Source organism: Populus trichocarpa, chromosome 5 (assembly GCF_000002775.5).
Source record: "Populus trichocarpa isolate Nisqually-1 chromosome 5, P.trichocarpa_v4.1, whole genome shotgun sequence".
NCBI lineage: Eukaryota > Viridiplantae > Streptophyta > Magnoliopsida > Malpighiales > Salicaceae > Populus > Populus trichocarpa.
In genome coordinates, this window is record NC_037289.2 from 19,659,473 (window position 1) to 19,683,436 (window position 23,964).

The following is a 23,964-nucleotide window of genomic DNA, read 5'->3' on the forward strand; positions in this document are numbered from 1 at the left end:
ATGTTCTCTCACATGACTGCAATTTTCAGGACCTCAATTTTCGAACTCCAGTTATTGGAGAACAGGTTTGTAGCTTTCAGCTCCATCTTTTCTCCAATTAATTGTTTGTTTCCTTTTTATGTGAAAATATTGTACTAAGATCTTGACCTCATAGCTGAAATGTATACTCTCGTCCAAGCTTGATTGTACAAATTTAATGCAAGTATATCACAATATCCCTGAATGTTAGCAGAACGTATACAATATTGACCATGTACAGAACGCCATGCAATTCCTTCGCAAGTTAATGAAGGCAATGGGGCCTGGTACTCGTTTCAAGATTAATGTTACTGACTAGAGCAAAGCAAGGATGACGAGAATACTGCAACTGCTTTGGCATCTAGGTGGATGCCACAGCTCAGAAGCTCTTTCTAATTCTCAAATAGGTAGACGACATGCATCCTCTGATTTTTCTTCATCCATTGGGCTCCATGTCTTTGCATACAAAAAACCATTTTCAACCTCTTTAATTTTAAACTTGAAAATTAAATTTTTTTTAATAAACCTCAATAAACTCATATCTAATATCAAAACAATCTTTAATAGATCAAAAAATAAAAAATAAACTTGAAAGACAAAACATTCTCCAGTCCCGATTCATCTTTTCTGCAATATAAGAGGTCGAAACATCTTGATGGAATTCTTATTGTCAAATAAAACTCATTAACACAACGTTTAGTTTTGCTGGTTGTCGAAAGACAGACTACCAACAACTCTCCCTCTCATTTCTCTTTTGCTAGTGACTTTTTATCTAATCTCTTAAATTTGGTATTGAAATGTGAACAAAATAAAATTTTGGACCAAAATATAAAAGTTTCAAACTAAAGAGACAAAAAATTAAAAAAATAGCCTTCATTTTTTCTTCAATGTCAATTTAGTTCCCTAAGTATTAATTTTTATAAGCAATAAAATTAAACTCTATTTTACCATATCAAGCTTTAACATAATGTTAGGATGTCTTTTTAAAGCATTGAGAATCCCATAACAAAAAAATCAAAATATATTATGAAGCTTAATTCTCAACCAACACAATATAGAAGGATATAATTATATATAAAAAAAGTTTGGTGATAGGACTAGAAAAACACATAAGGATAAAAAACAAAGAAAATATTATTGCAAGCCATAGTGTTTTGAGTGTGAGTGCACAATTTTTTTTCCACACTTTTTAGTTTTTCTTGTACTAGTTATTACTCCCACTCCACTTAATAAGTAATTACTTTATAATATATATAATTCTCTGTAAGCCACGTATAAATGATTCCTCTAGATATGACCCATTATTAGTTTAATTGGAAAATGCTTTATTTCTTTAACTTGCATTTAAAAATTGCCATTAAGGAGATAACTACTTGACAAAGTAAGAAAAACTTTAAATGAATTTAGGTCTTTTCATGGTTGTTAAATGAACTTTGAAGACTTTTTTTTTTAATTGGGCTTGGGTTGATAATATACATTTTCCTGCAAAATAAGTTCTCTTTGCAGAACAAGGAACCCTTCAATGTCTAAGTTAGTAAAGCATAAGAGAAAAATAATATATAGAAATTGAAAAAAAAAATACAAGAATGTATGTTGTGGTCTATGTATGTATTTATCTATTGTTCTTCCATATATAGTGGTCTTTGGTATTTATATACCTTTAAATCTCATGTATCTTTTTTATAGAGAGTAGGGTTATAGACATATTGTGTATCTTACTTGTAAGAGTAGTCATGAAAAATAATTGCATTATTATGATCATCACCGTATATAACCTATGAAATGAATTTTTCACATAGAGTCCCACTCTATGAAACAAGACATTTAAACAGACGCCTCACTGATAACTTGTAAAACATGGAATTCAGGTGTGTGCTCACACTAATAACTTATAGAGCAGAGAAATTAGGACGGTGGCAATATACTGAGAGTTCCTTAACCCTCGTGTCAAGTCTAATATGAGATTTAACAACACAAAAAGAATAGTATGTTTGCTGATTTGGGTTGGCCACCTTTCTCTCTCTTTCTCTTTTTTTTTTTCATTTTCTCCCTCACTTTTCTTGGTGGGTGTTGTTAAGCCTATTTGGGAAATTTTAATCTTCCTTTTCTTCTCCTCTCCTTTATTGGGCTACGTTGGGTTGAGTTGAGGACTGGAATAAAAAGTTCTTAAAGAATCAATGATTGAAATAGAAAATAAAAAGGAAGTGTGTCTAACATATGTAAACCTCATATTGAAGTGTGTTTAAGCTTGCTCCTTTAGGTGATACATGCAAGTCCTTCTAACCTTTGATGATGGTTTTCCATGGTGTCATTGGATTTTTATCAGCAAGGTGCTCTTCGTGGTCTAGGATGTTTTGGTAGAGTAGCTCTAGTGATGTTATAGTAACCTGTTTTTTCTTTTCTTTTCTTTTTTCCTTTCCTTCTCTCCATTAATTTCTACACATTCTTTCCTTTTTTTCCTCTTTTTTTTTTCTTTTTTTTTATTCTTTTTTACCCTTTGGGATCGATTAGGTCGAGCCTTGTTAGGATCGGTTAAAATCTTATTATTTTCTCTCATTCTTCTTGGTCTTAATTGGACCCTTCTGTTCTCTCTTCTCCTTCTTTCTTTTTTCTTCTCTCTTCTGTCTCTTTCTTTTTAGGCTCGAATATGCTGAACTTTGTTGAGCTAGGTTAGGCCTCCCTTCTCTCTCCTCTCCTCCTTTTTTTTTTCCTTCTTCTCCTTCTCTCCTTCTCATTGGGCTGGGTTGGGCCCTCTCTCTCTCTCTCTCTCTCTCTCTCTCTCTCTTCCCCCCTCTCTTATTCTTCTTGGATTTGGTTGGGCCCTTCTTCTTTCACTTTTTTTTTCTTTCTTTTCACTTATCTATTTTTTTATTGGGCTTGGTTAAACCCTTCATTTCTCTCTCTCCTTTATTTCTCTTTTTTTCCTTTCTTATTCCTAGGTTTAGTTGGCCTATTTCTTTTTCCCCATCAATGGTTATTCTTTTTGTCATCTATTATAACCAAATCAATAACAAAGAGAAAACAAGGCATGGATAGTATATTTTATTTAATTTTATTCACGTAGTCCATCTATAATGATGTTTATGCCATGATCTTTCATTCTTATAGGTATGTTATGTAACACTTGTTTCTCAAAAGTTATAAATATAGTAGACTAGTAAGTAATGTTATTTAATTTATTTACATAAAAAATATTCAAAGAAAGCCTAGAGTGCATACAATTTTGAATCTAAAAATAAAATAAAAACTCATGTCAAACATGCTCACAACATAAATATATTAAAAGAATATTAGCATGCATATTAAGCATCTATTCAAACTTGTAATTGATACAAAAATAAAGTCTTAGCATGGATACTATTAATAAAAATAACTATACTTAAATTAAAAGCTTCTAGAAAAGACTGCTAACATTCATAGGTTGAAATGGATAAATAATAAGATGAAAAAAAATAATTTTTCATGGACCAAGTCTAAGTTTAAATTTTAGTTAGCAAAAAATAATATTTCATAGCCTAAAATATCATTTTACAATAAATCCATACCCAAGCCTAGCTCAAGCCGACTCGCGTGTATGAATTTAAATCCAAAGTCCATTTTGCCCAAGACCTCTCTCTCTTTTAAAATTAAGCTTATGTGATATTTGAGTCTAGTTTTAACTTTTTAACTACCCACTTTATAAACACTGAGAAATTTTTATTTCTTTCTAATATAGGATAAAGTTTTTTAAAAAGTTTTGAGTTTCACCAAAACATGCCAACAAAAGATTCTTTGAGATCAATTTCTTATTCATCTATAATTTTTTTAAATCATGTTAATATTTCATGCTAAAGAATAAATATTAGAGATTAAATTTTAATAAAGTTTTAACTCAAAAAATGAATGGACACTAGTCTTAATTTAACCTTAAATATTTCAATTAATCATGTTTTTTAAACAAATTTCCAACAACACAACAATTATGATTCTTTAAGAAAGAGAAAAACATGTGAATAAATCATCACATAAAAACTAATAAAAAAGTTCAAATATAATAAAGTATATATCAAGGTCTTGAAAAAACCTCAAATCCCGAGAGATCCAAAGAACTCCAACTATTATCACTGATAAAATTGGATGAAATCTTTAGTCGATCATCCACTGAAAATGAATCAAAATCTTGCAATTGTAGCATGGGCTGCCAATTAGGAAAATTAGGCAAGGTTGCATCATCAGACCACAAAGCATCTTGTACAATTTCATCGCTCAATAAATCTTGCAACCCAAATGCATTCAGGTCTTGACTTTCTATGAGTTCTTGAATTCTCTCTTCTTCAAGTCGTTGCTTCTCTCCTACAAGCACCTGAGATTGCCCCTCAAGTAAATTGGATTCTTGGATCAGATCAGACCGCTTCAGGCTTTCCATCATTGAATCATTTTGGAAGCTGTCAGATGGATTTGAAGAATTCGATACATCCACCATCTGATCACCGCCCTCATTAAGCAATTCTTCACCAGTAAAATCGGGCTCATAACTCAAGTCTTGATTCAAGAACTTAGCGAAAACAACAGCTAGATCAATATCAGACCCATTAGCTCCACCTTGTTGAGCCATTGAGTCCTTATTCGTGGAACAAGCTAATGTCGTCTCGTTAGTCCTAGAATAATTCACCGAAACCGCAGCACGTTCATTCTGGGAGACCTTAGAGGACTTGGCTCTGCGATACTTGCGACAACCACCACCTACGGGAACATTTCTTATTGACCCTCCTTTAGTCCAGTACCTTCTGCAACCCTTGCAAAAATACCTAGGCTGTGACAAGCTATAGTTATTGTAGTAGCAGAATTTCGTGTTGGGAGAAGCACAACGAGGGCAATTTGGAGCAGCTTCGACTTTGGATTTCCATTTCTTCTCCTTTGGCAATGGCCTAGGAGGGCATTGAAACATCATTTGGTCAGTTGCAGAGTACATGTTCGCAGGCAGTGCTATATATCACTTCTTTTGTTTGAGGAGAGATACGGAGAGAAAAACGAGAGATCTGGGGTGATAGAACAGGAAGTGTACTGGTGTGATTTTGTGTGATAGTTAGTGCAAGGGCATGTGTGTGGGGACTAGAAATATGGGGCTTGTAGCATGATTTTGATTGATATAAACGAGGTCGGTTGCGAGCCGTTTGGGCTAAGAAAGGCTGGGTGTTCATACCTGTACTAGTGTGGGTTCTATTGCTTCACGTGGCATTTCTTCATGGTGATTGAGGTTGATAAGTCAAAGCATCTTATAACTTGTCGTTGTCTTTTTCTTCCTCTGGGTTAGATGATCATAGAAACTCTACTTTAAGAGTATGAATTGGATTATGATAAAAAAAAATAATAATTAGATTTTGTCACATAATGTGTTATTTTGTTTTAAATACATAATTTATATATAGCTTGATATCTTTATTAAATTTATATGATGATGGTCCATATTTTGTCCTCTTATTAATTGTTTATGAAATAGTGTTTTCTAATCTAAAGAAAATTGATTAATTGGATCACAAATTTGCAAAACGCAATTAAACTTAATCAAAGTATTAGTTTTTTAATTTTATAAATTTATATTGGGTTTGAACAATTATATTTTTTTTATATTTTCATCACTGATATATTGCATACCTCATTATTTTCACCATCAATATTATTATCATAATTACTAATATTATTGTTTCTTTCCTGTCACTACCACTGCTCCGCTACTCTCATTATTAAAAAATCATCTTAATCTATAATTTAAGCTGTTAGATGAAATCTTATTAATAATTTTATATTAATTCTTTAATACATTCTCTCAAGTTAAAACTCTTTAAATCTAAAATTTACACGGGTCAACACTATCTTGTGTTGGAATTATAATTTTAATTAAAAAAAATTTGAATTCTTGACTATTTGGTGTCTAAACTCTAATATCATATTAAAAAATCATCTTAACTTAAAAAATTAAACTATTAAAGGATGCCTCATTAATAATTTAATTTTATAATAACTCCTTAACACTCACCATCAACATTTTCATCACTATCACTAACATTATCATTTTTCTCATCTAATTACCATAACTTTACAATAAAAAATAATTGTTTTATTTTTTTATGAATTTTTTAACATATTAGAAAATGGAAAATGACTCAATTAAAAAATTAGAAGAAAATATTTTTTTTCTTAACAAATACACCTTTAGTTAATATTTAAAAAACTAATTTAATGAATTTAAGTTAACAACTATTTTTTAATTAATTTCAATCACTGTTAGTAAATATATTGATATATTTTTTTATTGTTATCTTATTTTTTTATTATTATTTCGACTAATATATTTTTATTTATTTATTTTATTTTATTTATAACGTGTTCTTTTCTAAAATAAAAATCATTTTCACCTTTATACACGTAGCCAACATTTCAAAAAGGTAACCAACGCTTCAACCTCATATGCACAATTTTTTTATTTTTTTTTATATAGCCAACACTTCATATTGGTTACTGATCATCTAACCAGTTTAATTAGTCACATAAATTGAAAATCACTTGTCGCATTAATTATAAATATAAATAATGTTACTCACAATTCAAAAAATATATAGATACAATCCACAGGTCACGAACAAAAGGTGAAAACATCCCCATTCCCTCTAGCTAGGCCATGTTTGTTGCCTACGTGCATAATACTGTAACGTGGCATGCCTTCCTCCCTAACAATTCCATGGTTAGGGTTTCTACTTTATTACTTTCCTTAACGTAAGAAAACAACCAAATTAATCGATAATCATGGTCTAGATCTCAGGTTGCGGGTGATGATTGCCACACGTCAATCCTCGATCTTCGTTCATAAATCCCTCAATTTCGTGGTCAATGCATCTCTTGGGTTTCCGAAGTCTTAACACTAAGAACAAGCAATCAGGTACAATGCATGATCATTCATGGAACGAGCTAGTTGCAGAATTGCGAGGGAGAATTGAACCTTTTTTTTTTTATGCTTAATTTCGATTGGAATTTTGAGGAGACACGAGCAGTTTTATGGATACAAAATAAAATCTTGCGTATGGTTGCTTGGTTATCAATTGAGCTACTCTTGATTGATATTATATATGTACTAAAAAGAAATGAAATTTTCTTGTAAAAATTGTATAATTATAAGTTTTACCAATTAGTTTTACCATAGAGGTGATAAAACTATAATTATTAGTTTTTTTTATATATATATTTCTCTCTTTATACTTGGCATTTATATACACTTGGTTTATTTATCATCATTGTATTTTCTTATCTTTATTTTTTTAATATTTTCTTAGTTTTTTTTTCTTTACACTTTTTTATTGGAAAAAAATATTATTTTTTATTTGTTACACTTTGAATATTTATCACTTTATACATAACCTATTTATACCATTCTTTTTTGTTTTTATCCATATTTTTTTGTTATTTTTGTTATATTTTTTCTTTACACTTTTTTTTTGAAAAATTATTATACAAAGACGACGGAAATGATGTTTCATTGTAGCAATTACAACATTGTTCTATTCTTATACTATGTTAAAAATTAGCTTGAGATCTTACATATTTTTATTAACATATATGATCTTTACTATATTTTATTATATATAAGCATCAATTTTTAAATGGTTATATATACTTTTTACTCGATATCATAAAATGCGTTAATAACACCTACACATTAATTCTTTCATGTTAAAAAAACATTATTCAACCTACAGCGAGACGAGTTAAATAGACGTGTTAACACTTTATTTTTTATATTTATTAGTACAAATAGTTCTCGATGTATTTAATTAAATATATGCATAGATTTTTTTATTTAAAATTAGATTAAAAAAACACATTTTAAAAGTTTGCATATTTTTTTTGTTAAAAAATTATCTGACCCGCAATGAAACATGAATGGAATAAATAGTATTAACTTACCCTTTGACCTTTTATATATATATATATATATATATATATATATATATATATATATATATATATATATATATATATATATATAAAAGCTTTTGTAATTAGTCAAGAAGTTTGAGTGTTCATAAATTTCTCTTTAATATTATAGAGGTTTTTTTTTAACAATTAGTATTACTTAGTTCCAGAAGATTCAATACTAAAATCTTTGAGATTAACCTGATAAATATTATCAGAAGGTATATTTTTTTCACTAACTTTTTATTTAAATCCAATATCTAGAGAAATTGAATTATTTTCAATGGACTAGATCGATGAAGAAAATGTGCTATTATCTTCAAATTAAAAAAAAAAATTAAAAAGGATTCTACACAGGTTTTGAGTTGTAAAATCCAAACAGTTAAAAAATATCTAGTTAACATACTTCTGTTTTTCATTATTTATTCTAATTATAAATAAATTCTTAGATTCTCTCAGAATTTTTTTACATTACTATGTGATTGATGAGCTTTCCATGCTTAAAATTAATTTTAAAGGAAAAAAAAAATCGGCAAGCGTGGGTTACATGCATGTTATGAGCAAATATCTAATTGAATTTGCTCATAACTGTGGGAGGTGTTAATAAAAGGAAGAGAAATTCTTCATTTATTGAATTCAGCTAACTGGACAAAGAAAACATAAACAGCTACACATGTATTTATTGAGTATCATGATGAAAACGAAGGGGGAGAGAGTAGGAGGTCTTCTCTCTTTACCATACTGTTCGAGACCTACGCCTACTTCTCCCACCATGTATAGACTTCTATCAACACCATTCTTCGAATAAAAAAACTCGTGCTACAATGTATGTGGTTTTAGCTTTACCGAGAGGTCATTTTCTGAACAATAATGTCTCATTTCTCCCTCGACAGCGATTCAGTACCGACACACACCCCGACGATATTTTTTGCACTTGCATTAAAACAAAGCCTAAACTATGTGGACGCGAGCACCCCTTACCGTATTCCGTTTTCCTCCAAAATTACCCACAACAACAAGAAAACGTCATCACTAGTTGCAGAAACAAATCAAAGGAATATCCATCAATCGGTTATGGGCAACTATCAACTATCCCCCGTAGGGTCTGATATCGAGAGATCATAATTCAAATCACGTGGGAGGTTTTGCATCACTTTCATGTTATCCATAAGAAAGTTGCAGAAATAATTTATAGGAGGGTTAATAAATTGACTTTCAGCAAGCTTCCACGACTCATTTTCTTCTGGTTTTTGTTATTTATCCCAGAATGTTCAATGTGTGGCTGTATAGCACTATAAACCTCATGTCCAGCGTGTTGCCAAATAACAAGGTCTAGGAAAATAAAAGACATGGGCGTGGCATGGTGTCGCTTGACATAATATACGGTGTATAGGTCCCGGTTTATGACGGTTTATTGGGACCCATGATTTCGTACACGGCGTCATATGAAATTAGTAGTGGAAACTGGTTGCTCTTGAAATCGGGAAATATGGAAGTTTTGTCCAAAGATTTGTTTCCATAAACCGCAAATAGTTGCTACAGTTCGTGGACGGATGAGATTAGCAGTTTTGTCGCTCTAACATGTAATCGCATTAGTATTTGACAAAACATTCAAACAAGATGGGGGAAAGAGCAAGAAAAATGGTAAATTAAACTCTGAAAATGTGGACTGGGATCATAGCCTGAGGCCCATGGCCCTTCAGATGAACCCAGAAAAAGAACTACCTCTTTCTCAAATTGGATTTTTATCTCGTGTAAGTTTTACGGGAGAGAGAGATCAATTAATTTGTATGCCATCGTGATAAAGATCCTAATTATTGGGTGTTTACAGTTCCTGGATCCTCACGACATCATAAACATCTCGGAGCCAGACCCAGTTGCTTATTATAATTCTTCTGGGGGTCTGATAGCTTAATTCCAAGAAATTCTTGGTAAACCATTCGGTATCTAACACTAACAACATCCTTTTACTAAGTTTGGAGTGGTTTATGCATATTAATCTTTGGGAGAGGTTTAGAAAAGATGGTAATCATATAAGCCGATCTCATCACATGATGTTAAAGGTGTAATATTTTTGTCATGACCATGAAAGATTTTCCTGGTTCGTAAGATTACCACAAACATCTAATATTAACCAATAACCAAATGTTACTAATTTATCAACAAAACACTTGGAGGTAAAAGGTTGGTATATGGAGCATTTTCTTATTTGGACATGGATGGGTTTTCCCTTTATTTTTTACTCCCACTTAATGAACAACGAGCCAAAGCTGGAATATAGACACGAAATGGGGCAAAGAAGAAAGGGAGAAAATGACAGATTACCTAAACCTGTATTAAAAAAAAGGGAAGAAATTAAAATGGTTATACTCTCGCTTAAATGCTGACTGTAAATGTGCTTGCTGAGTCAAAATAAGCTTGAGCCTTGAGGTTCTTGCAAGAAAACAAGAACTCCACCTTTGACCGCTTCAATTCATAGGTTTTATTTATTTTTGCGTTTAAAAAGTGGAAGAAATTAAAATGGTTATACTCTCGCTTAAATGCTGACTGTAAATGTGCTTGCTGAGTCAAAATAAGCTTGAACCTTGAGGTTCTTGCAAGAAAACGAGAATCAATTCATAGGTTTTATTTATTTTTATGTTTTAAAAATGTTTTGTTTTTTAATTTGAATTTATTTTATTTTTTTATTTAAAATTAATATGTTTTTAGTATTTTCATATCATTTTGATGTGTTAATGTTAAAAATAATTTAAAAAAATAAAAAAAATATTATTTTAATATATTTTTAAGTGAAAAACACTTTAGAAAATATCAATTATCATATTATCAAACATGACGACATAAAAGTGATCTAGAAGGTAACCTTGAGAATCAATTTGATAGTATACGGCGATAAGAGTGATTTCTTTTTATCTTAATTTATTTTACTTGTATTATTAAGTAGCACCTTGGAGAATCAAATTGACCGGCGTCAAGTGTCCTCTTTCGTGTCCATCTCAATTAACCAGAGTTTGCAATATTAAAATGATAATGGGGTTCTACATATTATTCAACGATGCTAACATTTTCTCAACTTTCCATTATAAATACTCAATCCCAACTGAAGCTCCACATTGCGAAAATTGCTCTGCATTTCCTTGTACTCACAATCTATCATAAACCTTTTTGCGTGTAGTGTAAATTTAGCATGGCAAAATCAGCCTTCTCTAGGCCCATGCCTGTCACGGTGATGACACTTCTTGTTGCAACTTTGTTGCTCATGTCTTCTGAGGTGGCAAATGCTACGCTAAATTACGATGGAGCTGCAGCACTTACACTTGGTTTGTATAGAATCTCCTGTGCATTTTATTTTGTCGAAAGGGTCATTAATTTTCTAGTTACTAGCACAATAGGATCCTCATAGATTCTTTCATGAATTTACTTCTCAACTTCAATTCCATTCCATGTCGAGCATATTCATTTGCAAGTAGTTGTTAATTAATAACTTGGTTGCCTCGTAACTTCAATTCCATTAGCTACAATTCATTACAACTAATGAAAAACAAAAGGAAATGTTACTGGTCAACATGTATTCTTGTTTTCTATTATTATTCTTCTTGTTATGTTTACTATTTTCCCATTTCTCATCTTAGGACGAAGGGCTCTCCTAGCTGAAACCACCGGTCGAGGAGGCTACAACGAGAATCCTAATGGTCGAGGAGGCTACAACGAGAATCCTAATGGCCGTGGAGGCTATAATGAGGATCCAACTGGTCGTGGAGGATATAATTAACTAGTAAATGATAATTTCAAAGGTCTATCTACTGTAACAATATATAAGTTTGGTGCTTGAATAAAAGATGCCCTCCAGCCAAGGATATGTTGTAATAATTTCCAAGGACATGATTTACATATCAAGGTTGTAGGATGGAATGTTTTTATTATATATTTGAAGTCTGTACGTGTCATATAAAGTGAGATTAATTTTCTTAAGTCACAAACTTTATTTATTGGCAGCTCTTTTGTTTAATTTAATATTATCGTTTACTTGTGTATACATTGCATATAAACTAAAAACAATTTTATCGTTATTTAAGGTTGAGATTTTGTGAATGAAAATATCTCATATTCAAATCCATCTGAGGATAGTTGTATTATATCTTCAGCATATATATATATATATATATATATATATATATATATATATATATATATATATATGATAGTTCAGCAAGATGCATGTAGCAATTCCATGGCATGAATGATGGCACCTTCTGCATACAAATATTACAAGTTACGATTTGATAATTTACGGCAACAATGAGATAATAATCCCTCACAGTTTAACAAGCTAATTTGTAATTTATTCTTCTATTAAAGTTCTTTAATATAAAATATTAATAAAATTAAAATAAATGATAGGTTAATAAAAACTTTATACCAAAAAACCTAGTTTTTATCTTTTGTAAAACTCAAAAAACTCTATCTCACTTCAAAAAAATATATATAAGATTTTCATATATATTCATAAAGTCAAAAAGTCATAGATGAGCCTAAACACAATAAGTTTAGTCTTAAGCCATGTGCTCACTCGGCTTTGGCATGGGCACTGGTGTTGATCTTTACATCAAATATTTATATTTTATATATTTTGATGATAACAATAAAATAAAAAACGAATTAATAATATGTTTTTGTTGAAAATAAGTTTTAAACATGTTTATTTAAAGAACATATCAATAAGTATAAAGAAGTCCAAGAATGAAGCAAAAATGAAGATTTAGATTAAGTATTCATTTTAGTGCTCATGTAAATCTTTATATCCTACTCGATAGCACAATTAAAATGAACTCACATACCTCACTATGCATACATTTAAATGATTAATAAATCATATGATAAATTCTAAGAATTCACATTAGTTAATCTGTCAAAACTAGAATTCTACATGAATCGGTTGACTTTTTGGTGTGACCAAATAAATCAGTTGATCGCTTATTTATCAATGATGAACACCTGAGAATTCAACAGAAATTATGATCGACCGATTGGCTTGACCAATCTGAACTAGTCATTCGTTTAAGTTGTTAGTGGGGCTGTAACGACTATAAACGACTAGTTTTTGCTAGAAACATATACATAGCTTGTTTAACCATAAAATTAAAAAAGAAATCCAAACATTTATCATATACAAGTTATTCTAAGAGTAAATACAGTTCAAAATCATCAATCTTTGATTATACTCTAATTTGTGCTATTAAACCTTTATAATATAGAACAAGAGTATTCAATCTCATTCTCACTACACTTAAACACCTTCAAATCCTATAAGAGCTATCTTATAAGATATAAAGATATTAAAACTATCGATTGTATTATTCACTCTACCAAAAGAGATAATTATGATAACAAAATTACTCTTGTAAGCTTTTAAGAGATAGGTAAAACTCTTAGTATTGGTGATGTAATTTCACTAAAAAAAAAATATTGATGAGGGTATATCTTCAAATGAAAAAATCTTAAAAATAACATATCTTCAAATGGGAAAAATCTTGGTATGGATTCATCAAGTTGTGAAAAAAATCTTTAAGAGAGATTATCTTCAAGTAGTGAAGAATCTCGGGGTGGATTCATCAAATGGTGAAAAATATTTGTATGAATTCATCAAGTGGTGTAAAAATCTTGATGTGGGTTCATCAAGTGGCTATTGTACTCTTGAACTTTGATTAGTAAAGGAATATAATACTTAAGTACATTTTTTTTACTTGAGGTGTGAATATAAGCTTGTTGAACCATATTAAAAACGAGTTTGCAGATTCTCTCTCTTATCTCTTTTTACATGGGTATTATTTGTCAATATTAGTATATACCTAATTCATCCTCCTTTTAAATGTTATAGTTGTTTTAATCCTTAAACAACAACTGGTTTTGGGCTCTAAGCCAAGGCCTAGGTTTGCTTTTTACCATCTTATTTTAGACTTGAGTTTGGGGTTGTTTTAAAATAATTCTTTAACCCATAAATAATTATTTTTACCAACCCATTTATTTTCAACTCATGAATAAAGAGTTTGAACAATCTTCTTCCTTAACTTCAACAATTTTTTATTAAATCGAATAAAATTAGATTTTAAAGCCAAAAATTATCATGTTAATTTTATTTTATGGTATGTAATTAAGAATGATAAATGGCGGGAATTATCAGAATTAATTCTACATAAGCTTTGGTTCCAAAATTGAATATAAAAAAGGACACAAGAAAGAGTGTTTTATAGACATTTTTAGTCTTCTTCACCTCAATTTCTCATATTACCTTCTTATTTTTAAGAGCTCTCTCTCTCTCTCTCTCTACTCTACTCTAGAGCTTAATTTTTGATATATTATTGAGATATTTTGAATTATTAATAGTACCTAAACCCCGTGGGAAAAACATTAGCTTCCCAGGCATTTTTTAGATCTAAATTTCAATACATATTCATGGCCTTAGCCATTTTTTCTAATCGATCAAAATCAGAATGTTTTATGTTCTTCTGTTTGCGAAACTATGTAGATACATCTTAGATTATTGTGGATTTTAGTACTAAAATTATGATTTTTCCCTTGACTGAAAAATTAGATGAGTTGACCTTGAGTGGTAAAATGATATTTTTGTAAGGTTAATATGGCATTCTTTATTTGCTTGGCTGAAACACTGTCTTTTCCATTTTTTTAATAACAATAAAATTATTGTATTAACCTTAAAAATTTAAAAATTAGAACCTTTGGTCTTGAGGCTTTATAGAAATTTCGTTCCACAATGAATAAAATTACTCTATTACCCTTACCATCCAAATATTTTAACATTGACTTTAGGGGCTTGGTACTAATTTCATAATAGTTTATTATTATTATTATTATTTAGTCCTAGGAGCATTTTATTATTTTTAAAAATAAAATAAAATAAGAAAAAATCTTTTGACACATGCAAAGCACGCGTTAGTCGCTCCGCAATCTTTGAATGACAAGTGCGACTAATTGTGGTAGTCTTAGTCGTGATTCCACTATATTATTTGATTTGTCTTAGTGTCTTTTTCCTTCCTAGCTAGAGCATGTATGGTGGTTTGGTCCGGTTTGGCGCATATTTGCTTTTCTTTTTCCCTTTTTTTTTCTCTTTTTTTACCTCGATTTGCGCACAGTTTCTTGAAAAAATCACATCAGCCCTTCAATTTTTTTTCCTCTTCCAATTTAGTCCTGCTTCTCTTAATTACATGTTTTAAATTTGAAAAAATTATTTTAATTTGAAAAGTATTTCAAATTTTATCATTCTTTATTGTTTTTTATCTTTCAGATTTGGTTCCTATTCTCTTGATTGCTATTTTTTATTTTAAGTGATTTATAAAATAGATTTATTTTTTTGATTTCATCCTTTAATTTTTTTTCCTATCAGGTTAGATCATTATTCTTTTAATTGCTAATTTTATGCTATGACGAGTTTTTAGATTGATTTTTTTTCAATTTTATCCTTCACTATTAAATTTGTTAGAAATTGACCTTCTTCATTAAGCTCGGATATGAGATTTCATGGGTTATAATTTTATAATATTAACTCAAATTTATGAGATTCACCTAGGTTTTCATTGTTTTTCATGTTGTTAAATTAGGGCTGCCTTTTTTATACTATTAAATTAACCGAACTTTTCTTTTACTTCTTTCATGTTATTTTGGAATATTATCCTAGCTTCGCCTTATCATTTTTCTTCTTCTTAAAATTTATCCCAGCCCCATTGTTATGTCAGCCATAGATGTAGTTTTACTAGAGTCACCCTTTTTTATGTTTTTTTAAATTATATGTTTTTATTCTCTTTCAGCCTTTAATATATGATCCATTATAATTGGACCATCTAATTTGTTTCATTATGGGTTCCATAGTTTTATCACTATCTAATATCTTATATCATGGGTTTCGCAAGTTAACCATGGTTGGTCCGGGTCAACCTGATGTGTCGAGATGTCAATATTTTTTTAAAAAAAATATTTTGTCAAACGTGTCACCAATTAAGTATTTAAAAAGTGTTTCAACCAACATGTATTGAATTTCTTACTTCCTAATATTTTTATAATTTTTTAAATGTTAAGAAAATATCTAGCAACTACGTAACGCAGGTCAAGAAACTAGTATTTTCTAAAGTTTGTTGGCCTTGTTTGGTAGTGGAACCAAATAAGGTAATATTGTTGGAACCCTAGGGCATTGATTACAACCATTTCATTAACACCAAGAGATGAGAAATAAAACCTTAAGGATAGAAACGTGATCCTTGAAATCAAATGATCATCATCCAAATCAGATTCTAATACTTCAACAAGTAAGTGCTAATAAATAACCTAGTTTAAATTTATACAATGTCATTCAAGCATGATTTTTTTATTACTATGATCCTATGTGTATAGTATATATGATGCAGAAGGAAGCAAAAATAAAGAAAAACAGCAAGCAAGAAAGACAAGGTTTTGACCAAATAAGGTTTCCACATTAAGAACATTGACTTGTGGTTTTATTTTAAAATATAATTCTAATATATTCTATCTCTATTATAAGAGGTATACAACTTCTTAAATAGGTAAGAATTCAACCTCTAAAAGGTAAAAAAATCAAAATCCTAAAAAAAAAGAGAAAAAAAATCCAAAATTAATATAAAATCTGAAAAAATTAAGGGATAATAACAAAATTATCTCAAACAACATTTTCATGGCCTAATTTGAGGGTGTTTTGAAACTTGGCTAGTTACTTCAAGCTAAGTCTCTTATAAAACTAGGCATGTAAAATAATCCGATAAAATTTAAGCTCGATCTAATAATCCAATTGAAAATTATAGTTATTTTATATTAAATTATTAGTCTGGAATAATCAGGCTTCCTTCTGGATTTAATTCTATCCCACATGCCCATAAAAGAGTTTGCTGAGTTTTTGGCATAATCCATTGATAAAAGATCTTCATCTAACTAATTAGAATCTTAAAAAATTTCAAACCCATCTACATCAATTTATATGCTTTACCTTGTAGTTGAACTAAATAAACAATTAATCTAAATTAATATTAAGATTTTTATTCAGATCACTAAAAAAAAATTTATAACACTGATAGCAACAGAGGTACAAGTCGATCGTCAATTTAAGGCATAAAAGGTAGTGATCCACCAGGAAATCATGTTTCAAGGCCTAGCTCATGAATAACATCTACAACCCTTTCTTTCTTTTGTTGCCTGGTTAACTCATTGGGAAGACGAAGTGATCCAGCATAAGTTAGAGTTTTCTTAACTGTAAGGTGGGTGATTAATGCAACACCATCCTGCTTCACAAAACCAATCCTGTTTCACCCATTTTATTATAGAAATAAACTTTCAACGCCATTTCACTCTATCTTTTTTCATAGTGTATGTGTTATACATAAAAATTAATTAAGAAAAAGATGAAGTTGGGAGAGGAAGAATGGACCAAACTTGATTATGAAATCAAACTTGGTAGAAGTCTAGACTTATATAATATTGGGCTATTCATATTTGTATGGATAAAAGGTTACGTGAGAAGTTCAATTGTAGTGAAGATAAAATGTGAGCAGTAATCTATTAGAAAATAATATAAATTATATCATATAATCTTATCTAACAATTTAAGTTATTGAATTGAGATGGTTCTTTGACACAATCAATGTAAATAATTAGACGATAAAAAAAGTTTATATATATGATGCAAGATTCTTAAAATAAAAAAATAAGAAATGGATGAATGTAGGTAATTTGAAGACAAAAAAGAATCTATATGTTACTTGTACGCTTATAACTAGTAAGCTATAATAAAAAAGATGATACTTGGGAATAATTCCATGATTATAAATATATATTTTTTGCAATAAATTTTATCGTTATTGAATTTTATGAATCTCTTATTGTCAATATTTAAGTGTTAAAATTTCAGATGGATTATATTTCTTGAATTATTAGTTAAAGTGTAAAACTTCATCAAGTGATTATTTTTTAGTGTTACTTTAACGTTTAAATCCTTTTAATTAAGGCAGGTACAAAAGAATCGCAAACAGTATGCCAAATTAATGTACCTCCTCTTTAGGGAATTGTTATATTTTTGTTCATTATAAATTAAATGATGGTTCCACCGTTAGGTTTCGTCCTTCCTCTGAGAAGCAAGAGCCTCTCCTGGCTGCACTGAGCCACTGATTCTATAAAGTTTGTGCTTGTGTTCTTTAGATTTCTTAACACCCTATGCCCCAACGTTGAATTTGACATCCCGCAGGAGCTGCAAAAATTAAAGTTTGAAGACTAGCTTACCTTGAGGGATTACATATTAACTCTTCCATGCATCATTTTGTTACCTTGAGAAATATTTGTAAGGTAGGCTCAACCTGTGCTCTCATCCACTTGCTAGAATCTGAATCATCTCTGCAACCTGAAGGAGATCGACCACCCAGTTCACTATCCCCTGCAAATAGAGGAAATAACTAGTCAGCCTGAGGTCACTGCCACTATCCAGGAGCTTTGGAAAATTTAGCCAGATAAAACCAAATAATGCTATCATTACTGTCCCCTAACATATCAATTTGGTCCCTTGCAACAAGGTACTATATTCTTTTCCATTTTGTCATTTCAATAATGCTATCATTGCTATACATGACAAAATTATTATGATTAGTTGCAATGATGATCATAAGAAGAGAATGAAGGGAATATTTAACAATTGTTATGTACAAGTGCAAAAGACAAAAAATCAATATTTAAATGACAAAGGTAGCGAGAAGAAAGTAAGAAAACCTTGGACTAAATTAAACTGCCATCAGGAACCAAACCCAATGAAAATGCATTTCAGTGATAATTGTTGGTAGTGTTTTGTCGGGGAAAATGTAGCATATATACTAAATTCTTAAACCCAATGAAAATGCATTTCATAGTAAATAATTCAAAATAACATTTTTTAATATTAAGACAATAATATATCAAATTGACTAGGTTTCGTGGTCAAACCTGTGATTCTGATCATGTATTCTATTGGGTTTAACAACTTTGTATTTTTTAAACTATTTTTTACATGATGATATAATAACAAAAATAAATACTTGCAAAATTCAGTACTAATCAAATATCAAGATATTTGTTTGAGACTGTAATAACTTCATAGAAAGTATAATGAAACAAATTATGAATATCAATCTAAAATCAAACAAATATTGAAGAATGAAATTTTTAAAAAAATAACAACAAAGGATTCAATGAAAGAGAAAGAATGGAAGATGGAATTTTGTTTTTTTAAAGGAACTATTTGATATTGTTATTAAACTCAACCCAGTAGGTTAACCTTCAAACCTCTTAACCCAACTTATTGTCTAGCCCGAGTTTAAAATCAACTCGCATGGGAGTTGCTCCTACATGACCCAACTAACTTAACGAGTTCAAGGACAACCTAGATGATTAGTAAAAGCATGGTTTAACTTAAAAAAACAAGATGACATGATTCTTTTTATATATATATTGAGATAGTGACATATTGGATCGATCTGAGTTTCACAACTTAACTTGTTAAACCCGTAACCCGAATCATGGACTCCACTAAGTTTTTATATATTTTTTAAAAAAAACTATTTTTTATTATAGATATGATAACAAAAATAGACGCTTGCAAAATTAAACATCGAATAAATGTCATGACTTTTGTTTGAGACTATGATAAGCTTATAAAAAACAAACTGAAATAAATTATGACAACTAATTTAAAATTAATAAAATATTAAAGGGTAAGATTGAAAGGAAAAAAAAAAAGCATTCAATCGGAAGAATAAAAAAAATAGAAGTTAAAATTTCAAAATAAAAGAAAATGGGAAAAACATCATAACACCACTTTCAGTGTTTATATATGAACTAGATGTCATGCCCGCGCGCTGCCGCGGGCTTGTGGCATGTCTGTGCGTTGTGTGGACTTATGAAAAAACATAAAAAAAAAAAAAATTATATGAAGAAAGATTGTTACAATCTACAATGTTTTAAAGAAACAAATTACAAAGATAATTTTAGAACAAAAACATAAAAAAAAAAACTGAAAGAAAAAAAAATCATGTAGGAAAACACTGTAGCAATCTATAGTGTTTTGCGATGAAATATACAGTTGTAATTCTCAACCAGCTCAATAATTGACAAAGATAATTTTGAAAAAAATCATAACAAAAAAAACCATGTGGGAAATGACTGTTGCAATCCACAATGTAATTCTCAACCAGTTCAATATTAAAAAAATAAAATCGACAAAGATAATTTTGAAAACAAATCATAGAAAAACATAAAAATCATGTGGGGAAACACTGTAGCAATCCATAATTTTTTAAAGAAAAAAACTACAAAGCTAAATTCTTAACCATCTCAATATTAAAAAAATAAATTCGACAAAGATAATTTTAGGAAAAAAAATATGTGGGAAACACTGTAGCAAAACAAAAACTATGTGGGGAAACACTGTAGCAATCGTCAATGTTTCAAAGAAAAAAACTATAAAGCTAAATTCTCAGTCAGTTCAATAGTAAAAAAATAAAATCAACAAAGATAATTTTGAAAAAAAACCACAAAAATAAAAAAAATTAAAAAAAAGAAGTTAATTTTGGGAAAAAACAAAAAAACCAGTTGTGGGGAATAAATTCCCAGACAGATAGTTTAATTAATTTCCGCGTGGGGAAAAAACAAAAAAACAAAAAAAAAACAAAAAAACGAAAAAAAAAAACATGCAGGGAATGAAAAAAAAAAACAAAATAACCAAAAAAAAACGTGGGAAAAGCTACATTATTCTTCACACACATTTTAGAGTATTAGTTAATAATGAATGAGGTGGGACAAGCCTCAGGTTTTTAAATCAAAAGGCATTCAATCGGAATAAGAAAAAAGTAAAAAGTAAAAAGTAAAAAGTAAAAAATAAAATAAAAGTCAGTTTAGAAGGACAATGAAAGTAGAAATTGAAAAATACCCCCCAGCTAATGTATTAGGAGATTGTGTGATATTCTCTTTTTGGTTATTCAAACCAGTAACTTGGATTATTAAAAAAATACTTTGATCATATATCTCATTAAATTTAATAATTTTACCCAATCACATAGAATAATTATTTGGTTAACAAAATATATTCTACTTTTTGTATTTGGCTCCACATATAATTGTATTTTGAATTTTAGTTTTTTAGAAGCTAAAATGACATATATATTTTTTATTTACACAAACCTGTTTTTTATTTATTTTACATGCAAAAATTCATCTCGTAGTATTTTTAATAAAAAAACATATCTTTTTAAACTTACTTTTTGTATAAATAGCACCTAAAAAAAATTTCTTAAACATATTTTTTTAAAACTGTAAATACAAAAAGTTATCACAATCATAGTCATGAAACTTGACTCGACCCGAGTGACCCAAGTCCTTGGCTGGGTTACAAGTTACAAAACTCAGGTTTGCAATTGACTCAATCAAATCAGGGTGATCCGCTGGGTCAACCTGAAACCACCCATCATAACCCAGGTGAGACCCAATTTTTTTTGTTTTACATTTTTTAATAAGTCAAAAAAATATAAAATTAATTTGTTGATACTTAGGCTCACATATGTTTTTATAGCCTACATCCACATGAATTATTTCTTAATTTTTCGATGTGAGATAAGAATATATAGTTTATATCCATATGAATTGTTTTTTAATTTTTTGATATGAGATAATTATATATATAGCCAACATTCACATAAATTATTTCTTAAGTCTTTGATCTGAGATAAATATTTTATACTTCATTTTTTTTATGTAGTCTACACATGAATTATTTTTTAGTTTTTCAATATAACTATACTACACTTTATATTTTTCTTTTTATAATTTACATCTAGAGACATTATTTCAAAAAAAAATTCATTTAATATATTAAAAAAAATTCATTTTTTTTTTCTTAATCTAGGTTTAAATAAGATTAGAGTTCACAGCTTAAATAGGCCGAACCTTGACTAGTCTAATGATTGTAAATGCTTGCTAACTTGGTCTGCAAGCTATAAATGATACTGCCTCGAAAGATCGAAAAAATTGAATGGGTACTTTCACCAGAAAGCTATTGGTACCAGCATTGTACTATGATGAAAATGTCACGTCGTTGATTCAATTACTCGATATATGACTAAAAGGAATTCGCTAATTTTTGTTCTTCAAGCGTTTGGGAATAGATTTAACCTGTGTTTTTAAAAAATTTAAAAAAAATTTTTTATTAAAATTTAATATAGTTTATATGTTTTGGATCGTTTTGATGTGCTGATGTCAAAAATAATTTTTTTTTTTAAAAAAATATTATTAACTTATATTTTAACACGAAAAGTTATTTGAAAAGTTATGTATGCAACTTACAAGCCACTAGTTGTTTTTATCTGTGCTAAGCAGTAGATTTGTTTTTTAAGATTTAGATAAAAAAAACAATGGCAAAATACTGAGCGCTAGGGTAACTTTTTTTTTAGAATCATGAAGAATAAAGTAAAGGTAACACTAGGATTTCCAAAGAAATAAAAGAAACTTGAGACTCACGTGATTGAGTCTACTAAATTTAATAAATTCTATTAATTTAATTATATATAAAAAGGAAAACTTTAATTTCATAACATGCAAAAACAAAGGAGACCCAATAAATCTCATAAATCCAGATTAATTTTTTATAATCATAACCCGTGAAATCTCAGACTCGGATTAAATCAAGTTCAATTCTCAACTAATTTAATATTTGAGGATAAAAAATCAATATAAAAAACTTGTTAAGGAAAAAAATTATAAATAAAATGTATGAGGATGAAGTCGGTAAAAAAAATCAATTTTACAAATTATCTCAAATAAAAAAAAATGGGAACCAAATCTAAGAATTGAAAAATTAAAGGATGATGAAATTGAAATATTTTCCAATTTGAGATTGTTTTTTTTTTAATTGCAATAAAAAACAATGACTAAATCTGAAAGGAAAAGAAATTGTAGGGCTACTGTGATATTTTAAGGGTGACACACAAATCGAGGTGGAGAAGAGATAAATAAAGGGAAAAAAGTAAATTGAATAGCCACCAAACTCGATGGAATCACAATGCATGTATAATGTAAGAAGGAAGAGGACATCAAGTCAAATTGAATATAATGGTGAAACAGTGGTTTTTATCACTGTAGCCAGCCGTACACGCCTCCAAAAGGCTTTTTTATTATTATTTTTTTTATCAAATTACCACATTACCTCTAAGCCCAAACAATAATTATGAAAAGCCCCTGTAGTCATGCTTTGAGAGTTTTAATTCTAAGAGAGATTGGGTCATTACATTGTGCTTTGAAAAATAGAAAACCAAAAAATATCCCTAGTTCATAGAAAATCATATAAACTATCCCAAATCACCAAACAACCTTAAAACACCCTAAAAACACCTATAAAAAAAATCAACAAAACAAAAAATGTAACGGACTAGAATTTTATAAAGCAATTTTATCTTTCAAGTGTAATTATTATAGCAAAATAGATTGTAATTTTATTTTTTATTTTTTTTTAATTTCAGAAGAGTTTTTCCTATATGGAAACCCTACCCAAACAAGCTCAAGTCACAAATTATCAACACAAAGGTGGCTTCAGGATCATCATCCATCAAAAAGCATGATTATTCACAATATTCATATAAAATAGCAAAATCACAACATTTCGTTGAACATATTCAAACATTCTAAAAAAAAAGACATCTTTTATTTTGGTTGTTCTTACGATCCATGTGGTATTATTAGCTTAAGTACATATAATGAATTATTAACATAACATTGATTAATTTTACAAAATTCTATCTAAAATAGAACAATTAAGAAAATATGGAGTATGTTATCAAGGTTAAGGTGATGGATGAGATGTACCTATAAAACACATAGAAATATAGAATATATATTAAGCATATAAGTATAAACTAATAACTTTACCACAATCTAGGATTAAACACAACATTAATGGTCCTTTCACTAGCA

At 29.3% G+C, this 23,964-nt stretch overlaps 1 protein-coding gene and 1 long non-coding RNA gene across 2 annotated transcripts; one reads left to right on the forward strand and one right to left on the reverse strand.

Annotated features, from left to right (window-relative positions):
* Positions 1-3,959: 3,959 nt before the first annotated feature.
* Positions 3,960-5,164, reverse strand: LOC112326029 (dof zinc finger protein DOF1.2). Its single transcript, XM_024593237.2, has one exon. It carries the CDS (start codon positions 4,967-4,969, stop codon positions 4,064-4,066), a length of 906 nt encoding a protein of 301 aa, XP_024449005.2. The 5' UTR covers positions 4,970-5,164; the 3' UTR covers positions 3,960-4,063.
* Positions 5,165-11,053: 5,889 nt separating this feature from the next.
* Positions 11,054-11,960, forward strand: LOC7492453 (uncharacterized). The gene is made up of 2 exons (XR_002981873.2): positions 11,054-11,285; positions 11,598-11,960. It is a non-coding gene; the product is annotated as an uncharacterized LOC7492453 (long non-coding RNA).
* Positions 11,961-23,964: the final 12,004 nt, after the last annotated feature.